Source organism: Ammospiza nelsoni, chromosome 4 (genome assembly GCF_027579445.1).
Source record: "Ammospiza nelsoni isolate bAmmNel1 chromosome 4, bAmmNel1.pri, whole genome shotgun sequence".
In the NCBI taxonomy this organism is placed as follows: Eukaryota; Metazoa; Chordata; class Aves; order Passeriformes; family Passerellidae; genus Ammospiza; species Ammospiza nelsoni.
Window position 1 is genome coordinate 18,615,739 of NC_080636.1, and position 22,318 is coordinate 18,638,056.

Consider the following 22,318-nt stretch of genomic DNA (forward strand, 5'->3'; position numbering starts at 1 on the left):
CAGAAACAGACTTATTAGATCCACTCATAACTTAACATTTGTGAGGAGTGATTTTGTAATGCATCTTCCTGGGAAAATCTACAAGATTAAACTGCTATCTGGGAGCCATTTTATTTTACTCTCTGCTTGGAATGACCTTGGGCTGATTTTTTAGGTATTGTTTTTCACCACTCTGAGAGTAAAGGGACTATATTTCACTCTCACTTAGACACTCTTGAGTTATCAGGTCTCTCATACCATCTAAAATAAAAATCATAACCCTTTGCAGTCCACTTTGTGTGTTTTATGAATGCTGCCTGAGAAGCAACATCTCATTTACAAGTGGCACCAGAAGCTTTAGTAATCTTCCTCTCAGCCATGTGTATCTAATAACACATGAATAACATAAATTATAAACCCAAGACAAATAGATGAGTTAATTAGTCTGAAAAACGTTGAGGGTGTGATTGCAGTGCTGTGAAGCTCTGTGAATGCTGCCCTGAGATTGGCACTGCTGGCACAAAGGCCATTTCCCATCAGAGCTGTGCAGGCACAGAGGTCTCTGTGATGGTGTCACCAGGTGATGCCTGTGCTCAGAACCTTGTCTCCAGTTTGGCTAAGCACCTTCACCTAGGCATTAGCACTGCATTTCTTCATGGCTTTAAGGGGAAGGAGGGCAGATTTAGATTGGATATTAGGGAGAAGTTCTTTACTGTGAGGGTGGTGAGATGCTGGCAAGAATATTGTTCAGAGTAGTTGCTGATGAGCCCTCTCTGGAAGTGTTCTATGAAATTATTTGACCTCAGTGGGGATGGCTTATGTGTTCATATCATTAAGGGTTTTTTTCCCTGGAGTGGGTCCAGCATTCTTTAGGATTGCATCCCCAGAGATGAATCCTCTATGTCCAGTGGGAGTTCAGCCTACTGGGGATGGCTGAGAAAGGATAGGTTCTTCCTGGCCATGCTTGGCTTCTCAGTGCATGTTGCTGTGGGCTTAAATGAAGAGTCTCTATATTTTTTTCATTTCTTACTCTGCCCAAAGGAGGTTTCTTCCTTCAAGGTCAGCATGGAATGCTGAGGAGTGTCTTCATTTCTGACCTTATGGAGTATTATCGAATTAAAAAATAGTGTCTCATCTCTCACGACTTACTGCAGAAGTCTCCTATAGCAAGTCGGATGCTGTGAGTGTAGAAATTTATTAATCATGGGCATTTTTACTTTTTATTTTTGTTCTTTGTAACACAAGAGAAATAGAAAGGAAAATAAAAGCTACAATTAAAATTAAGATCAGTTGCTGCAGTTGAAAGAGACAGCACAATTGTAATATGTTAGAAAATTGCCTTGTTTTAGAGAAAGTGCTGATTAAGATCAAATTTGTCTTGAGTTTAAATTTTGATTGGACGTAAACTGAGGGGAGGGGGGTTATGTTTCAGACACAGTGCAAATGATGCATGTTAATATCCTCTGTTTATTGCCACTTGAAATTGCAGCATAGCTTTGAATTGCTGCCAAATCTACAGTTAAGACTCCCAAGTAATCACTATGATTATTCCAAATCTTCATGGTAACAGTGAAAGAAAAAGTCTGATATGCAGAGAACTGAAGCCTAAACCATCAGAATCTTTTCATTCTTTGGGGCTCAGATTGTGATTCCACTCATAGTAGGAATGGTTAGACAGGCATATTGGCCAATCAGTCTTGAAAGAGTGATTAAACAAATGGATTTAATTATGTTATTTTCAGATTTGTTTGGTTTTTCTGTTAACTCCTGCCTCACTGACTTTTTCTATAATGAGGAAAAGCATGGCTTTTATTTAGTTTTGGAATGGTTGAATTCCTATATTGGCATGGTGTGGTATTTTCCTTTTTTATCGGATTTTTTTCCTTTTCCCTTTGTTCATCTATAACAGATACTATTTTTACTCTTTGTCTTTACAATCCATAGGGCTGTTTATCCATAGGGCTGTTTATCTCCTTGAAATATATATATATTTTTTTACTTCTGTGTAGCTATTGGCAGTTGTAGACTTACATAAGACCTGAATGTATACACATGTTATTGTGGTTTATTTAGCTGGATGGAAATTATGTACTGATGTCTGACATAAACAACATAATATAAAGCTACAATTGAAAAAAACCAGCAGAATCTCACAGGAGTGAAAAATTATATGGAAAATGTTTATAAGGAGCTCAAATTTATCTGTGCTTAAAATCTGTTCTGGTTTTTAAATACTCAGTTATTCAAGGAAGAAGTTTATTTTGATGAAAGCCATCACTGCTAGCTGGCTCTCCAGACAGTATGTCCCAGTTGCATCCCTTCATCAGCTGCTTGCGGGAGGGTTTTGCTACTTGTTCCACTTACAAAGTAAATAAAACTTGCTATGGAAAGCATCTAATATGGATACAATATTTACTCTGGAGTATTTTCCTAAATAACTAGTGTTAGCCAGCAGGCAAGTCTGAGCACCCGGTGTGTTAGCTGTGGGAGGAAATCTGTATGTCTGACACATAACGATCAGTTTAAACTATTGAAATATAAATCACAACACTGAGGGAAATTAAAAAAAAATTATTTAAATGAATTATGATGTGTGTGAATAAAAGAATAGTTAGCAATCCTGCCATATATGCTTGCAAGTCTACAATCTTTAGGCTGTTTTTAAGTGGATTTAACTCCAAAAAATACATAATATTTTTTGAAGGACAGCATTAGCAAATATCACAGTGTGTTTGCATTACATTATAACAAACATTTTTCTTATGATTTCAGTGCTGTTGAGTCCACATTATGAAGCTTGGCCATGCCTATATTTAAGCCTCATTAACAGTGAAAACCACTCCCTATTTTATGCATCTCATTCCTTTATTATTTTGAAGCCATAATTTTGATATCTTTGGAAGTGTAAGATTTATAGGGTCAGGGAAAAAAAAAAAAAGGCAAGGGAGTATTTCTGTGGTCCAGAGATTACTGTTCTGGTCTAGTGCAGTTGATGCCTTTTCTGGGAAGCAGGTCCTTCTCTCTATGTTCTGGTCACGAACCAACAGGAATGAGCACTATGTACCTCTCTCAGCAGGAAAATAGTTTGAATTTATTTATTTCCAAGAGAAAATAGATATTTTAAGCCTAAGTCACAGACAGGAGTCTGGCAAGTAAGTACAGATGTCTGTGCTTGGCATAAACACTTCTTCACTCCCCCTTGAGATGCAGGCACAGGGACAGGGCAGCACATGGCAGCCACATTCAATTTCAGGTTCATGCCATGCCTGCTGCAGAAAACCTAAAAAATGAGTGTGTCACAAGAAACTCTGAATGCTGTATCTAGGCCACCAGCAGCTACTGGTGGAGTGTAGATAGCAATGAATTAAACAGACGCTGAAGGGACAAAAAGCCCAAGAGACAGAAAGCCATTGGATACAATAGAAATAAGAGAAGGCATTTGTGAAGGTGTCATTTACAGAGACTTTCCAATAAAAATGTAATTTTCTTTCTCTTGGGTAAATTATATCATTAAAAAAATACAAGATTTTACAAAGTAATGGGTTATTATTTTGCTCTTCTTGCTGACCTAGTCATGCAGCTAATGGAATAGATTTGCCTTAATATGTGCTTTAGTGTGGGATTTCAGCACTGGATCATGAACCCTGAAGTATCTGTAGTTATCTCTCTTGTTCAACAATGTACTTCAGTAAGTGCCCTATTTGAGGTATATGAAAGCCGTAGAAATTAGTGCCACTGTATATGTGCTTCAAGGAAAAGTGCACATGCTTAAGTTACTTGTCAAATTGGAGCATCTGTAAATGTTGAATTTATAGTTTTCCCCCCAAGACCAATTGCAGCAAAAGCTCAGCCCAGCTGTCATATCTGTATAATTCATTAGAAGTTTCAGAATTTTAACTTCAGCTCTGCTCTAAAACAGTGACTTCATTAAAACTGTACTGTTTTTGTTAATCTCTTTCCTTCTCTGTATTCACATTATTGTGATTCTGTTTGCATAAATCATTGCCATTTATCTCTGTAAGCAATTTACAGTCACTGTATCACAGCGATCAGTATTCTGTGGTGTTTTCTGCACCATTTGCTGAATATTCTAAATACATTTTGAATTAAGGATTTTTTAAAATTGTTTTTGAAATATGAGCTAGAGAGAGCCCTGTTGGACTTCAAAAATCCAGTTTGTTTGCAAGCTATCAGTTGATAAAGGCAGATTTTTGAATGACAACTGGACTTTTTTGATCTGGAAAAATAATCAAAATGGATCCTCACATTGGCAGTTTTAGAACTATGATGTTATAGCAAAAGGTGAAGAAGTTGAAATTACTGAAATTCTAAATAAATTATGTGGGGAAAATTTCTTTGTTGCTTAAAGCTTAACATAAAGATCACCCAAGGAAACAGCTCAAGATATTATCTTGAGTCAAGGCATTGTTTGGACCTGAGAAGGAAATGCAGATGATTTGTTGGCGTATTCTTCTGTGTCAAAGTGAATTGCCTTTTTATTCAAAATTTGTCAGGAAGAGGAGATGATGAAACAATGGAGAGATATTATAAAGTTATTACTCCTCAGTCATTCTTCTGCTATGGCAATGATTGCTTTTTCATTTAGTAGCCTCACTAGATAAAGAGATATATTTATATAAACATGTTAAAATAAGTCATTACTGGTAGTATTTTTCTTTTTTTTTTTCATTAGTCCAGAGATTTTATCATGTGGCCTCATGACCTTTGTGTTAGCACCAAAACCCAAGGCAGTCATTCTGAGCAGAGATGAGAAGCATAATCAGTTTGGTGTGGATTCCAAGAGAAGTCATAGAATGTAACATTCACAGGTTTGGTCAGGGAAGATTAATAAAATCTTAAAATCCTTTTATCTTAGGTGATTTGAGTTTCTTGTCTGCATAATTTTGATATGTAAGATAAGATGTGTACAAAATCTGACATTATTACAAAAAAAACAAGGCTGTGTTTTCTGTTACAGAGAAATCAGGCTTCTGAAGGCTTCTTGTTGTTTTTGTCTTTTAGATAATTCTTGTAAGTTCTTCCCATAATGACCGTGACCAAAGCCTTTTCATAAGCACAGATGAAGGAGCCACTTTCCAGAAACAACCCATTGCTTTCTTTGTGGAAACTCTCCTTTTTCACCCAAAAGAAGAAGATAAAGTACTTGCTTATACCAAGGAAGGCAAGGTAAGGCTTGAAGATACAGCATTCCTTTGAAATTTAGGAATTGCTCTATTAAATAAAGTAATTCTGACATGCTGCTTAGTGTTGGGTTTTATGAAATAACAATTGCCCAGAAGCGAATCATGTAGTGGTTTCTTAGATTTATTTAAATATTTATTTAATTGATGTCCAAATCTATGTGGTTATGGTAGTTTCAGTCCTGGCATTTTCAGTTGTTATGGATGTTGGGAATATTTATCCTTCTGCATAATACAGTCAAATAATAATGAAACATGCTCCTCCCTAGAAAGTGACCATAAACAATTTATAGTACAGTAGCAAGTTAATGAAGTTGAAATATTGCCTCCACAGGCTGTTCATAGAATATAAAATAAACTCATACAAAACAAGCTACACACTCACATAGAAGAATAGGATTTGTGGAATCAGTGACTCTGTAGAAATGTACGATAATGATCTCCCTTATAGTGGCTTTGTACCACTTTCAAATTCAGGAGCTGTTACTGTTTGTTAATTTTTACCGTCTTTCAGATTTCTTGTGGTTAAACTGTGAAGTCAGTTTTCTGGGTGGGTTGGGCTAAGCACTGACGGATGTGCACACCATCTCTAAGTGTGTAGCTCATCTCTTTTCCACAGTGCCAAAACTGCAGCTGCAAACTTTCTGTTATTCCAGTCCTGGTAGCAGCCTTGACTCGCCTCTACCATTACTCCTGTTTTAAACTTAAATTGGTAAACTCCAGTCCATTTTACCCTCATCATGCCTCACAGAAAGTGATTGTTTATGTGGTGAGATTAGCCCGAGAAGTTGCACATACTGCAGCCAAATACTGCACTGATTCCAGTGATGTTATACCAAGTCACCCTTTTGGACATGTTTTTGAATATATAAGTTAACAGCTCATCCCACACTAATTCATGTTTACAGGGGTTTGCAAATAAGGGTAGAACTAGAATAAAAACATAACAAACCAAACTAAGTCACAAATTACACCAAATATTTTACTTTTGTTTGGTTTGAAATCCTAGCACAATTACAAATAATTTGAATGCATGTTATGTAAATAAAATGCATCAGGGAAGCCTGAAGTAATGAAAAGCCTCTGTTATGAAAATATTTTTTTTCAGTTTGGCTTTTGTTCCTGACAGTAGATATAATTACTGAATTTTTTGTAGTTACAGAGTGGCAGAATCATGAAGTGTAAGAGCCCAAAGGGTATGAACTGGTTGTCCAGCCCACAACAAGTGGGTAAAAGTATTTGTCAGAAGAGAGCAGGAGGTAGAAGTACAAAGTAAAGCAGTTGGTTTGTGTTTTGATCAATTAAGCATGTTAGGAAGATTTTTCAGGCATTTTATAATTGGATAATCTCCCCAAAGGAGTGAAGCTACTATTTGCCATGCTTAAAATATGACTGGACCAAAAAAAAAAAAAATAAAAGAGGAACTATAAAAATTATTCAGTAAGGAATAGTTTGGCAGGAGTAGCTGGAAGGGTTAGGTAATCTGATACTTTTCTCAGGCTTTCAATGACACAAAAAAGAGTCAACCATAAAGACTTCCTTGACAAGTCCTACATCTTTACCTTGGATGTGTAGGAATGAAGGATGCCTTTGACTATAACTGGGTCAGTAACCTGCTTATGTTTTGTATGAAACCTGATCTATTTGGTCTAGAAGGGAGAGGAAGATAAAGTGATGTTTGCAGAGAAGGAGTTGAAAATCAAAATTGCAACTTGACACAAGAAAAGGTCACTGTACTAAAATCAATGATCGTGAGAGATAGCGTTGATCTGAAATTGCCCTGAGGAGTCAGTACACTCTAGGTTTTTGAGTTAAGTAACTTTACCTTCCCTAAAAAAGGTAGTATCAAAATATAATGCAATCTAAAACTCTAAACTGGAGGAACTATTAGCTTCTGTTACTCAAATAATTCCTTACAAAGGCACTTTGTAAGAGACTGCAAGGAGACTGCAAGGAATCAGGTCCTTCATAAATAGCAGTCAGCAAGGCTTCTTTGTCTACTGGAGCATCTTGGCCTTTTTCACAACTTTTGATTCGATTTAGGGCTTATTTCATATTGCAAAATATGCGTTGTTCTTTCATTCAGAACCCTAGATTCTGTTTAAATAAATCTCTAGACTCTAGCTGACACCATAAATGAATGCAAATCCAGTCAATGTGGTTGGATTAATCCATTTACTGCCTCAAATCTATACTCTCTTTTTCTGGCAACCCCTCAGTTATAATGAATAACAATCATCTATTTGCTGAGCCTACATAAATGCTTCTAGATTATTTTTTTAATTGTCAAGGATGCAATGGATTTAATTTTTCACTTAGAAGCAGAAAGGATGAAGTAATGGCAAAACAAAAAAATATTTCCAATATTTTTAAAATGCTTCTCCACATATTTATTGAACAAGTGAGCATAGGCAAAATTATAAGACCTATTAGACCTGTTTGCTTCAGCCAGAGATTTTAGCTGTCTACTAATATAACTGTTTTCACATCCTATCTAATCTCATTTAATAGTTTTATCATAAGTGCCTATAAAAAATACATATGGATCACTTGGGTTTTTTAATGCAGTAAGTTCAATGTGTACATAAGTTATTTTTTATCTCCGTGTTATTTTTTATATATTTCATATACTGTGTCAGTTAAAATTTCATTTGAGTTTGAATATGCCTCATTAGTCCTACTTCACTGTCCTTAACAGTGAGATTGCAGGGGCCAAACTGTTCACTCAGAAGCTGCCAGACTTTGATCTTAAATGTGTGTGTGAGCAGATAGTTTGGCTTTGGGGAAGTGGGGGTGGATTTGGTTTGGCCTTTGGCTTCTCTTGTACAGGTGTCTCTGTTCAAAGAGCAAGAATCTTTCATTTTCTGCTGAAATTCACTGATGACAAAAATATATCACTTTGTTCATGTGCCAGTGTTGTCCCTAATCCTAAACAGTTCTCTTCCCTCTTGCTGGGAACATCTGAATTCTTGGCTTTCTTTGCAGCTCAGACAACAGGGTTAGGATAGTGCATTAAATGATCATCTCTCCCAGATTTAAGCAGTCCACTGAGGGAGGTTACTCAGTGAGCAGGGACAGTTTAGAAAAATGGTAAACCCAATGGTTGTCTTCTCTGCAATGCCTGTGGTCACAGGTGTTTGAAGAAGTAAGCAGCTCAGGTTCTTCACCCTGCTCAGTCCAGTCCAGCTCATTCACAGCCACATCCAACCCCCCAAGGAGGTTGCTCAGAACAGGATGTTATAAAATACCCTGATTGCAGCAAATCCTAAGCCACATAAAATTAATAGCAAAAATTTAGCAGCAAATCAGGAGCCTGGCTCTACAGCCCTATCATTTAGATCTGAGGATGAAGAATTTTTGATCCCAAATCATTTCTCTCTGTGCATTGACTGGATCAATGAGCACTCTGATTGTAGTTTCCTACTCTGTGGTCTGTCTACTTTAATCAAGTGTGCAATGGAAGGAAGCCCAGTTATTGTGAAGTGCAGATAACTGGGAAATTCTCTTTTATCTCTAATTCAAACTTCAGTAAATTTACCCATAGAGTTTATGCTGCATTACCTCAACCTTTATCTTTGCATATTAATATTGCTGTTTTTCTATAATAGAACATAATACAGAACTGTGGGGGCTTTTTATCTTTTGTCATTGAACCTATCATTTTAAAACACAAACATTCCTGACTACTCCTTTTAAGATACTTTCCTCCAGAACATTCAGTTACTGAATTGGTGAATTCTACATCAGAGAAGAACAGTTTTATTTGCCTTTTTATCCCTCTTATTAGATATATCAAGAGAAAACCCATCTTATGTAATTTTGATCAAATAAGAAATGCATGCAGACAGCGGGGGGCTTTAAATCTGTCTTTTCAGAAACTTCCTATTTTAACTAGAGGAAACACATATTGAAGGCAAATGCTAAAGGAAGGAGATTTATTAAGAGCTATTTTAGATCCCACATTATTCTGGGGGAGAACATCTTTCATCTGCAGTTTTGATATCCATCCATATCATTAGCATTTGGTTTTTTTTGCCAGAGGGGAACTGTTTGTGGAGAAGGTGGAGCTGGAATCCTTCTCCTCCAGGCCTCTGGAGGCCTTGTGCCTCTGTGCTGAAGGACCACTTCTCGTGGGTTACAAATTAGTGTCTGTGGAGCAAACCCATAAGTGCGTCTTTCATCAAATCTCTTAAGCATTTCTGTAATATATTTTGGTCCTATTTTATCAGAGTTTTAAATGCACTGACTTCCTAGCTTAATTAGTTTTGATGGCATTAAGGCTTGAAGCATAAAGGAAACATTTGTTCTTCTTTGGTCAATGAATGGGAAGAAGGAGAAGTGCACTTTTTACCATCCCTCTTGTGTAACCATGCTGAGGTAAAAAAAAAAAAATCTGACCCTAAATGAATTGTGTTTTCACAGTAAACAAAAAGTCATTGTTGCAGCATTTTCTTTATTATAGATGATATTTTAAAATAGTTTCCCTATGAAAAGCAGTTACTCTGGAAAACAAGGTACTGAGCTCCTGGTAATGTGTTTTTGGGCTTGTTTCATTTTTTTCTTTTAATTTGTGTACAATCTGTCTTTCTAATAGTGATATAGGGCCTGTCTTTGAAGATGTACAGTATTATCAGTTTCCTATAATCTAATTTTTCACCTTCTTTTCTCCTTTTCTAGATTTATGTATCTATTGACTTGGGGAAAAAATGGAATCTTCTGCAGGAACGAGTTTCTAAAGATCATTTCTTTTGGTAAGAAGTCTGTTATTTTTGAAATAATAAAATGAGCAAAGAAAGTATTTAATTCTCATCCAGAAGATGTTTACAGAGGTATGGATGGGGATGGTGTGAGCCTTGGCATCCTTTGCAGATGATGGCAATGTTTCTGTATCCTCTATTGCAAAGTCATACTCATGCCAGGGATCATGCTGAGTATCAGCACATGGAAGGGTTATAGGTCTGGATCTGTGGAGCCCAAGATTTAAAGAAAGCTGCAATGTTGAATGAAATTGCTCTCCATTTTACAGGTGAAATTGATCTTTAGAAAGGAGAGGAGTCTTTTTGCGGAGAAAGATCTATAATTTTTTTTTTAAGAGAGGCTGAAACATACCTACTAACTGGAGTCATATATACACTTGCACCACTAAGGAAACTGGTGAAAATGTGACTTTATTGAGAACATATATATCTAATTATTTCATTTTCAGCTCAAGTGTTGTGCAGGTATCTCACATTGTGTATATGTGTCTCACAAAGTATTTAAGGAGTGATTTAAACAGGTTGACAAAATGTTTGAAAAGTTATTTGTTATTCTCCTTATTTTAACAGATAATTTTTTTTAATGGTATAGCTTCTTTAAAACAAAAATTAAACTTTTGATAGTGTTTCAATTAATTTTATTTTTTAAATTGGTCAATTTGACACTCCCACCTTTCACATTTAATTTTGGTGTGTAAGTACGTATTTTTTTATTATAGTTTTAAGTCATACTACACTAAACACTTGTGTTCCCTAAATGGCTTTGAACTTCTAAGTGGACTCTGATCCTTGCCAGTTGTGCAAAGTATAGTTTTCCATATGTCTGTGGAAACATATCTGGCTTTTGGTGGTAATTTTGTGGTGTGCTGGGGGTGTTGCCAGTATTGCAATAGATGCCTGATCTTGGTTTCATCTGTGACCCTCCCAATTTTTCATGCAGTTGTTTCACTCTTGTGTTGAAAAAAATACTCATCCTGGCCCCACCTGAGGTAAAAAAAAGCAACAGAACAAAACTTGCACAAACTGATTGCAAAGCACACAGAGGTGTTATGGTGCCTGCAGATACATGGCCACTGCCGAAGCATAATTTGGTGAGCCAAGGGCATGCTGCACGTGTGCTGATGCTGCTGCTGCAGCCAGGCAGGGGGAAGGTTGAGTCTGGGGCAGGGGCACAGGGACGGTTCAAACCCTGTCTGAAAGAGCTGGGAGCACAAGACCTAACCTGCCCTGCTGCCCCGTTGGCCTCATTAGCCCTGGGCACAACACACACAAGATTTTTCACACTTCCAAGTGCCTCATTTTCAATCTGCAACCTACTTATTGCCCATAATTTTATATAAGTAGCCTATGGTTGGGTTGTATTTGGGTTGTATATCTGATTTATTCCAGTTGCCCTCAACTTCATCTGCTGAAACAGTTGAGTTGAGCAGACACTTTCTGCTTACCTGCTCCTGCAAAGTATAGATTTGGACAGCTATTGAACGGCTTATTTCTGCACAGCAGATGGAGTTTCATAGGCCATACACTTTGCAGGTCTTTTAAATACCCTGTGGAAAGGTATGATTGTTTTTAAGTAGCACTGTGTGTCAGAAATGTCATATCTGCCTTATAACCGAGATTATATGGGATGTAAATCATGAGGGCATGTGGTTATATGTCTTTAATAAAAACATTTTAAAATGCATAAAGTCTGGAAACCATCCAAGTCAATAACAGGTAAGAAATAGTAGTGGGAGCCTCTCTCTCACAGACTTTTTCTATTGGAGTTTTTGCTCATCTGACACTTAGCACACTTAAGTTATGAAAAATACAGAAAGCCACTGAAATGTGTCTCAGTTTTGCTCCAACCCAAATAATTTGTCTCTGTTTTCAGTATGTAAAGATTAAGGTCTTTGAGGGCATGTTTAATATTAAGTCTGTATTTTGCTGTTTCCTTATGTTTCCTTATATCATTTGATAGGGATAACTCCAATGTAGTTCTTCAAAGTCATGGTTGTTCATAAATGTTACATTCCTCACAAATAAGAATTATAAATTTGAAGATTCTGTACATTTATGACCAGTAGAAATATTTTTTAGGGGGTTGTTTTTCTCTTTTCTATATCACCAGAGTGATTTCTCTCAAAAACTGTATCAGCCAGCAACAGCAAGGGTTTGGAAGCAGATGTTCAGCGCATCACTACCAAATTATCCTTCTCATAAACTTACATAGAACAAAGATCTATATTTTACTTCTTTCTCATATGGAAATTTGCAATTTATAAAGAATGAGCTGTGAGTGGAGAGTTGGACATGCTTGCTTTCCAGCGGGAGTTTGTCTGTCGTGTGAGACTTTCCAGTATTTCATGGCCTTTGTCACCCAAATTTTCTGAGTGATAGATAGAAACAAGTGTTTGGTCATTTTCAACAGATGTAAGAATTGGACAAGTCTAGTGTTGTTTTCCTGTCAGTGTACATCTGATGTGTTAAAAATATTGTGCCAAACTAATTGTACATCTCATGATAAATGAGGGCATGTCTCTTGCTGATCATGGTTGCCTGTGCCAAGAACATTTCACTGGGCAGATCTTTAGCAGATGTTTCCTCTTTGATTTCAATTTGATCTTTGCCACTGAGGTTAATAATATAGCCTAAGATTTTTATTTCAGTCTGGTAACTAGAAATATTATCAGTCATAATATTTTCCTGTGCTTTGTAGAAACCATTTTTTCTGTGCCTCCAGAAGCAGCCAGATCTTCATGCATTTCCTGAAAAAGCTTTTCTTTCTGTTTTCAAAAAGAAATGAAGATCTAAATACAATTAATTTCATAGATGTGTTATGTATTTATATTAAGGGAAGGTCAGTCGAGACTGAGTATTCTAAATATTTATGTTCAGAAACATATTATAGATTTATAAGCAAATATATTACTATCATCTTCAAGGGCTTATTTGCTTTCCAAGTGTTCTTGATCCTTCCTTAAATATATTTTTAGATTTTATGTGTGGAATTTGATTTTTCATGATAGTGAAATGGAAATATTATTGGCATCAGTGGAAAGTGTGTACAACCATCTCTAATTTAGGACCACAGAATATTTTCTTCTGTGATACGGTGTGATCTTTTCTCACACCATTGTAGCTGATTTTTGTATTCAATTCATTTATTCTTTTGGAAGAGAAAGCTGGCTAACCCTTCATAAGAGCTGGTCTTCTCCTAGCATTTTAGGAGGCAAAGGAGGCTTCCCAGAGAGCTGGTTGATGCCCCAGGCCTGTCAGTGTTTACGAGGCATTTGGGCAATGCCATCAACCACTTGCTTTAAATTTTGGTCAGTGTTAAATAGGTCAGGCAGTGGGACTGGAAGGTTGCTGTCAGTACCTTCCGACTGAAATAGTTTATTCTACCCTATTCTAAAACCAAAGAGTTATAAAGCAAAAGCATGAGAGGCAGATTTGAAACTAACAAAAAATACTGTCACACTGTAATTAAAAAGAATTGCATCAACACATAGAAAGTAAATCTTATATTTCTGTATAAATACTAATTAGCATTTTTTTTTAATTTTGAGCAACTTCTTTTTCTGTAAAATTAAGAAACTTTACTTGCTTTGACCAGTTTTACTTGTGCCTACAAACTGCATTTGCCCAATGTGATGATTTCTGTTTAGATGTTATAGCACCCATCCTTTATAACTGATTTTTTTTCAGTTCTTGGTGCATTTGTAGCATGGAATGCAATGATATGAGCTATCCCAGCCAAACATCAAACACCCACCCATTAGATGGTATATAACTGCTTTTGTGTGTGAAGCCCATTTTGAAAAGTGCTGCATTAAGTGGTAATCCTTGAGAAGAAGAAAGAGTGGTGGCGTTTGGGATTCCTCTAGGTCTGCTGCTATTCTTCTCAAGTCCCCAAGGCTTATGCAGCATTGAGAAATCCTTTTGATTTCTCAAAATAGGTCTCAGTAATACATTAGCAAAGAATAGATTGTGAATCAGCTGTCTACACCAGCACAAATATACCCTGGGATGGTAAGAAATGAATTGGTAATTACCAGAGAATTAGGCTCAACACATTTCTTTTATGACTATCTAGAGCCTTTGGAATTCTTTATCCTTGACTCACTTGGATATTTGGATCCTATGCTATAGGCATCTGTTCTTATTTTTAGCTACAAGTCTTCCATTTTCTTGAGAGGTAATAACATAAAAATAAAAAATGATGAGTTTATTTCGATAAGCAGTTGTTCTCCAGGGACAAAGTTCTATTCTCATAATGAAATTCCATAGAGATACTCAGTCACAGCTGTACCCATTTATGTCAAATGTAGTGGGTGCCTGGCTGTTCAAGGGTCGGGTGAAAGAGAGGATTTCAGCCATGTTATGTCCTGAAGGAGAGAAATGCAAAGAGGATTTCATTGAGCCTTTGTCACTGAATTTTTCACTTGTGTGTAAAGCCAAGAATCTGTATGGGCAGTTATTCTTATGTTTGACTTAATCACTTGAAAAAGGTTTTGTTTTTGTTTCTTTGTGATGAAGTGTGTGACTGGTTCATGTGGCAAGGTTTGGTAGCAGGAGTGTTCAGAGCTTCTGTGGGATGAGATCAGGAGCTGCCCTCATGTCAGACAGAGCCAGTTCCAGCCAGCTCAAAGGAAAACTCTCCACTGGCCACACTGAGCCTGTGGGTGAGGCTGGTGGTGCCTCTGTGATAAGAGATTAAAGAAAGAGTAAAAAGTGCACAACAGGTGTGAGAATATGTGAGAGGAACAGCATTGCAGACACCAAGGTCAGTGCAGAAGGAGAGGGAAGAAGTGCTCTGAGTGCCAGGTTAGAGACACCCCTGCAGCCTGTGGTGAAGGCCATGGTAAGGCATTATTCTACCCTGTTATTCATAAGCAATAAATTAAATTACTCTTCCCCAAATCAAGTCTGTTTCACCTGTGACAGTAATTGATGAGTGAGCTCCCTGTCTTTATCTCCACTCTTGAGCTTTAATTATATTTTCTCTCTCTGTCCTGCTAAGATGGGACAGAGAGAGAGTAGCTTGTGAGCATCTTGTGGCCAGCCAAGGTGAACCTAAGGCAGGGAAAAACCACAGTAGCTCTTCTGTTTGGACAAACATGGCAGGAAAAACGTTTTTTAGTCATAGGAAAAAAACTATAACAGAACATGCTGGCTGTGTAAGGCATTGACTGAATCATTAAAGGTGTGTCTTTTGAAGTAGATGGGAAGGCTGCAAGGCCCGAAACACAAATCAGTCCTAAGCAGATTTATTTTTAGGCAATATGAATCAAATAATAGGTTTTTCTTCCTAAATAACCAGCTTGCCAAGAGTCAATGCCATTTTAAACTAATTAGTGAAAATATTTGTATATTTTTGATCTGCTTTCTAAGCATGGCAGTGCCATTAAGCCAATTGCTAGAAATCAGGGAACATGTTACTTTTTGGATAAACTTTATATTCCAAGATTATGCGAGGAGCAAATTGAGGCATCCGGGAAGTTTTCAGATGGCCTTTTTTGGGGGGGTCCTGCACATCAGCAAGCATGGTTGTCTGGATTTGGTTTTGTTTTCAGATGTCTTGTTTGAAGTTGTCACTTCATTAATAATCACCCAAATGAACTGCATCAAATGTTTAACAATGAAGGGATCCACTGGAGGTAGGGAAGACATTTGTCCAGAGCAGACTGTACTTATTAGTGTTTGCAGACAATTGATCCCCTACAAAATGAGCCTGGACTACTGGAAACAAAGGGTTTCCTGCTTGAAGTAAAATTGAATCATAATTATTATTGAAGGGACTGATGCTTATGATTTACATTTTGAGATGTGTACTATTACATTCAGTGGTGATTAACTGAATCATGGTATTCATGATAATAATAATGAATATGGCATAACTGTGAAATTTCAGGTCAATATTGGTGTTTTCCTAATGCTGCACTGAACAAGAGGAAGAAAATATTGGGGCATTTAGGGAAAAATAGAGGTAGTTATATAAAAGAAAAGATGTTATTAAAATAATACCAAAAGTCTCTCATAAAACTTTTAACAGAAAATTCTAAATTCTTAGAATTTCAGTATAGTTATTTAAAACTACAAAATATCTAATGTTTGTACCATGAAATATACCTTTATACACCTACTAAGACAAACACAAAGAGCTTTGCAGTCACCTCCTTTGCACCATTTTCATGCTGATATAATGCTGTTCAGGTCAGTGAAATTACCTGGTGAATCACTAATGCAAAACTTATGAAGAACTAGGTCATAGAACAGCTAATCTTTCAGGAGAACTTCTATAAAGTGTAAAAAACTCATATGCATAAGAAAACTAATCCCTCAAAAAAATTTCTAAAATTACATTTTGCAGAACTATTTTTCCCAAGAGGCTCAACATGGTGTCAGACAAGCACAAGGGAGATAATGGGAGTTAGTGTTCACAGAAAAGGGAATAAGCATATTGAGGCTGCTTTTATTTACACCATCCTGCAGTCAAGTTGCAATATTTTAATTCTGAAGTGTTGTAACCACCCTGTTATGTGATCTAAAGTGTTGGTGTGTTGCATTTGCTTTATCCCACATGGTACACTTGGTCAAGAAATGTTTCTTTTCCTAGAGGAAAGCATGTCTGAGCTGAAAGTTAGTCTGAATTTCATTGGAAAACTCAGCAGTTGAATGTAAAAGATTAAAAAGTCAACCAGAAAACCCTGAGTTTACCTAAGTAAAACTTCTAAGCAGACAAGTGGTCCCGGACTGCTGAGGTCAGAACATTTTAATTGCAAAGTACTTTGAGAAGTGTGGGGGAATTTTAACCAAACCAAAAGTAACCACTACTGAAATTGAGAAAAAAAAGAGATAGTTTATAAGAAAATGCTTGTTGTATTTGGAGGGAAAAAATATTAGAACTTATTCTAAAATGTCAACCAAAAAGAAAGAAGCTTTCAGATTATCAGGGTCCATTGCATCTGTGCTTTATAAGACAGAAGTCCTATCCTAATCCAGCTGGGGAACAGTAAACTGTCCTTGTGAATGGATGTGTGGTCACAATGCTCACACCAGTAAAATGCATTTATGTTGTGGTAGTAGCACATTTGTAAATGAAATTGCAAAAAAACCCTGACTTTGTCTTACATTCCTCCCTCAAAATGAAAAAGTATGAAACTGAGCTTTCCTTTTCAGAGGGCCACATAAGGTTCCTGTATGCATCTTGTCTGCCTGGTATTTTCAGAAGCTCAGCAGAGGGCCTTGCTCTGTGTTTAGCCTGCAGAGCATCACACAACTTTTCCTCTGGTTCATGATTTAAGCACAAGTGAAATAACTGTATTATCTTTTAAGTGCTGTTGGCAGAGGAGTCCACTGAAATGAGATTAGTTTATTCTTCAGGGATATAGATTCAAATTCTCAATATTAGTTATACTCTCTTCTGGAGATTTTCTTAGCAGCTGTAAGAGATTTGGTCTTTTTTCAATAAAAGAAGAAAGGACTATTCCTAAGTGTTTTTAAAGCCAGGAAAAGGGACTTTGGAGTTCAGAAAATCTGCTCCATAGCTGACATTTAAAAGTAGCCTTTGAGGGTGTAACATCCTCATTGAGTAAATAGTGTCTGCTGCTAGAGTTCATCAGTACAATTGGAGTAATGAAAAACACAAATAATATTTTTGAAATATTCTGTGTAATTTATAATTAATAAATAATTATAATTAATAACAGTCTAAAGGAGAAAAGTAGTCTGGGTAAGAAAGTTTCATTTTGCAGTGTTCATTAAAACAGATCAGTTACAACTTCTTTCTCTGAAAAATTACACTGGAAACAAAATTTGAATCTACATGTGTCAGCTGCCGCTGTTAGGAGGAGCATGTAGAAGTGAGATCATTGTAATTCTGAGCTGTTGAAATAAAGATGAGAAGGTAAAGATATTGACAAATACCTCAAACTGTGCTTATGAAATCATGTGTGATAAATTATAGATACAAGAAATCATTTCAGAAATACCCAAAAACTTTCTTTGCATTATTGATGTTTATTAGCAACTCAGGCTCAGGCACAGAAAATTCAACCCAAAAGTTTCTTTGGTTCAGCTGCCTGAGGTCCAAGACTAAAAGTAAAATATTCAGCACACATTTTCTTCCCTCAAATTGCTGACTACAGAGTTATAGCAGGTTTGATTTTGTGTTGTGGCTATCTAGAAACATAGATAACAGCACATACAGCACAAAAGTTCACAGATCCCTTCCCTCTGCTCATTTATATTTTCATGAGACGTCAGTGGATCTAAAATCTTCTCTAACCTAAGTGTTGCCTCCAAAGTGCTGAAACAGTTTGTGTTTGAGGGATCAAATTCTTAATAAATACAAGATTTTTCCATGCATTTGCTAAAAAAAAAAATCACACTATAAGTTTCTCTGACATCTTATGGCTTGGAGGGGGCTCATCTCTCCCCCTCCCTTTCCCCCTTTGGCCTGATCATTTATCTTACTAGAGAAAACCAGCATATGTGATTATTTCTGGTTGTTATGCAGCAGTGGAAATCATCCAGTTTCTTCCCCCTGGCCTGTGTTCCTGAGGAGCCACCCATTACTGAGTCTGAGTTTTAACCACTCCTCATAAATCACTGCTACTAAAACCATTAAACAATGATGCAATTTCAGTCCTAAGTATAGCTTTATGGCATTTGATTGTTAATAATTGTATCAAAATTATAATCTTCTCTTAAGTATCTTAATGGACCTTTTTAATATCTGCATCCAGCTGCACTTTATCACTCAATGGATCTCCTTTGCATGTCTTCAGCTCACATTTTCTGCCTCAGTGACTCTTGCCCTGCCAGTGAAGGGCCTTGAGAAAAGTGATGTGGGAGTGGGACTGGGTTCTGCTTCACGTTGTGACAGCCCAAAGCTGGCTCTGCAGAATCTGCCTGACTGATGGCAATAGAAGGGCCAGAAAGAAGCACAGTTGGGGCTGCCATTGCCAGGCTGGGATGGGAGCCCTGAGGGCAGAAAACTCATCTTTTGGCTGAGCATATTTGACATGAGAGATATTGGGAGAAAATCATCCTGTATTCCCATTATACCTTTACAAAGTTAAACTGTACCTTGATCAACTCTGACTGAATTTCTTTCTCAGGATATTTTTCTCAAAATTATTCTTCCCTTTCTTTGTCAAAGCAGAATATATTCTTCTCTTGAATATGTTAACCAAAGATATATCAATTTGTTATGGAAACCATGTGTCAAGTTTTAGATATTTCTAATAAGAAAGGAATCTAACTCTTTTTTAGCATTAAATCTGCTTTATAGTCTCAAATGTTAAACATAATTGTAAAAAGATGCTATAGTGCTTGCCAGTGCATGTGAGTGCATATCTCTGTGTGTATGTGTGTATATATCAATTTATGATTCTGTTGGTTTTTTCCTAATTTCATGCATATTTCTACTCTTTTTTTTTCAATTGATTCCATTTATATGCATTTTTTAGTAGAAGAGATTCTAAAGAAATTTAAGAAAAGCATAATGTAAAGTAGAAAAAAATAAGTTGTTTATAGATGTTAGTAATAGGACATTATAAATGGGATTTATTGTATTCCCAGCTAGAATTCTAAAGCTGGTTGGTATGAAATCCTCTCTTTTCTTCCATCCCCATGATTACTATTCTGTAGGTGGCTGTACATAACTTGATTATATTGTGTTCTCAGGGCTGTTGCTGGAGTTGACGGGGACCTTGATTTAGTTCATATGGAAATCCAGGACCCCAGTGGAGGTATGCAAATGAAAATGTTATCAATTGATACACTAGTATATAGCTATTTCTCTTTGGTTTAGAGGTACTTTTTGGACTGTTTTTAAAACTAGTCAGAAGAGAAAATGTGCAAGTCAGATTCTTTCTCTGTTTATTTGTAGTCAGCAAAACTGTCCTGTTATATAAAAATATAGTGTAATTTAAAATCTACTTGTTTTTCACTTTAAGAGGAATTGATGTCAAGATGCTAAGTTCTATTGATAATGTCCATTAATAATGCAATTTATCCTGGCATTTGAACATCAAACAGTTTTTCCTGATTTGCAAATAAAACTGGCAATGCAGTGTTAGTGCTGGGTAAATGTCTATTAATGTGAATCATTGCACGTGTCAGGTCTAGTGCAGCAGCCACCATCTCTCAGAATTTCCTCATGTTATAGCATCCAGTATACTTTGAAACTTCAAAAGGGAAATAAATGGAAAAGCAGATTAGTAGTCAGAATGAGCTTAAAGAGTCACCATGATTCCAAATGCTTGTATAGTTGCTTGTTCCCTATCATACTCTTGAAAGATAATTTAATTCCTTGAATCAGATCATCTTAGTTCCTGTGCAGTCTAAAAGTGAGCCATAAAGAATGCACAGTTTGACTTGCTCTGTTCCCACAGCTTTTCTTAATTATAGCCCTATTAAAAAAATCAAAGTTATCATGTTAAAAGCTGAATGAAAAAAAGTCTAAATCTTTTAGCAGTGAGGTTTATGAGACGTGGTGACAGCTCCATCAGGTGTTTTCTTTAGAGACAATGTAAGATGATTTTTCAGGGAATGAATGCTAAGGGGGTTTTGGTTGGTGGTGCATTTTGGATGGTTTTTGTTGGTTTTTTTTTTTTTCATTTGGTTGGTTTTGGTTTAGAGCAGCTTTTTTGGAGGGGAGTGTGATTGGTTGGTTGGTTTGTTGGTTGGTTATTGGGTGTTTTTTTTGGTAGGTTGGTTGCTTCTTTTTTGTTTGTTTGTTTCAGATTTGGTGGGGTTTTGTTTTGGTTTTTTGGTTTGTCTTTTGGTTGTTTTTTTTTTTTTTTGGTGGGATACTTATTTTTTTTTTTAGTTTTTTTTTTTTTTTTTTTTTTAAGCAGAGAAAGAAAAACTCTCATGAAATATCTCCTGGCTAGATTCTCAAGAAATTGACTTTATGCAATTAGGGTCAATACAAGCATAGCCACTGGTTTTAGTGGAAACAGCATCTTTGCACTACCCATATGACAATGAACTGTAATTTTTGTGTTGTGAACTGTGAACACCTGCAAGACTTTAAATGGTCCATTGCTGCACCAAATGTCCTTGTGGTGATGATTTGAACATAAACTGGAGAACTTGGATTGAGTCTAACTGCCTCTTAAACAGATCCAGATTTTAAAACAAATAATTGTATCCAGTATACTGGTTTGTTCTTCTCTAATAAAAAGTCATTAAATGTGGGATGCATTTCCCCTCACCCTGCAAAAGTAGTGAAGGACATGGGGATACATTATTTGCTGTCTCACACTGTACCTGGAGCATGGGTAGCATTAATGATCTGGGCACAAGATTGTGTAAATAACATTTGCCTCACTGTGCTTGGGCAAGTCACTCAACTGCTTTGTGCTCAGAAGCTTGTGACAAAGGATGGGCTGTACAAGAGCTTAGGGAAGGTCTTAAAGAGTCCCAGGGAAGGTCTCTAAGTCACAGCTGGTATAAGATAGTGATTGTTGGCTCTGCTGTCTCTGATAAGAGCAGATTGTATCAACGATGCAGTGGCGCTGTTCTAAGAATCCAGGGAGAGAAGATAGTCCTTGCTAACTGGAGAGGAAGAGAAAGGCCAAAGCCTCCTCTGGTTATAAATCAGTCTAAGCATTTGCAGCAAGGTATTAACTCTGAATATAGAAATCCTGCCCCAACAGACAAGTTCCAATAGTGTGCTAATAGTGTGTCTGAACATTCTTACAGAGCTTTGAAAATAGGCTTTAAAATTCTGCACACTGTCTATTAAATGCAGCCTGATTCTTTTCTCATTCATCACAATTTTATACTGGGGTTGATCTATTGATTTCAGTTATGTTGTGTCAGGCTGCCATATCTCCAAGTGAATAATTCAGCTCTGTGCATAGGTTAAGTGAGAAAAGAGGCTCCTTCTATTATCCCCACCCATGAATGGCTCATTCATCTAACCCCTAATCTCTCTGGACCAGCAAAATTTGGATAATAACAGGCTGCCTCCAGGGAACAATCTGAACTGTAAGCAGTTAATATATTCTCAGTATGTTGGAGATTGAAAAAGTCTTTTATGAGAGTTTAATATAATAATTCTACAACTAGCTCACCTGGCAAAGGCAGCCTTTTTCCTACATGAATAGCATTTAGTACTGCTTGCTTCTTTTTCCCTTGATAGCCCTGTCATATGTTTCTGTCTCTCTTCCCTCAGGTTATCGCTACATCACTTGCCAGATTCAAAATTGTTCTGATAAGACAATGACAGTCCCATTTGCTGGCAGCACTGATCGGGATTCCCTGACTGTGCAGGATGACTACGTATTTCTGCAGGTATATATGTACCTCATGTTTCTCTGCCATTTTTGGGAGAGACAGCTCATTTTGGAATTCAAAAATAAAATTCTAAACAGTGCAGCAACA

The 22,318-nt window shown here is 36.7% G+C and overlaps 1 protein-coding gene across 1 annotated transcript in view; it reads left to right on the plus strand.

Annotated features, from left to right (window-relative positions):
• Positions 1-22,318, plus strand: part of SORCS2 (sortilin related VPS10 domain containing receptor 2) — a 536,229-nt gene that overhangs the window by 421,760 nt on the left and 92,151 nt on the right. The window contains exons 5-8 of the mRNA XM_059470167.1: positions 5,002-5,166; positions 9,858-9,931; positions 19,610-19,674; positions 22,110-22,228. Coding sequence (XP_059326150.1) covers positions 5,002-5,166; positions 9,858-9,931; positions 19,610-19,674; positions 22,110-22,228 — 423 coding nt within the window. The remainder of the gene's footprint in view (positions 1-5,001; positions 5,167-9,857; positions 9,932-19,609; positions 19,675-22,109; positions 22,229-22,318) is intronic.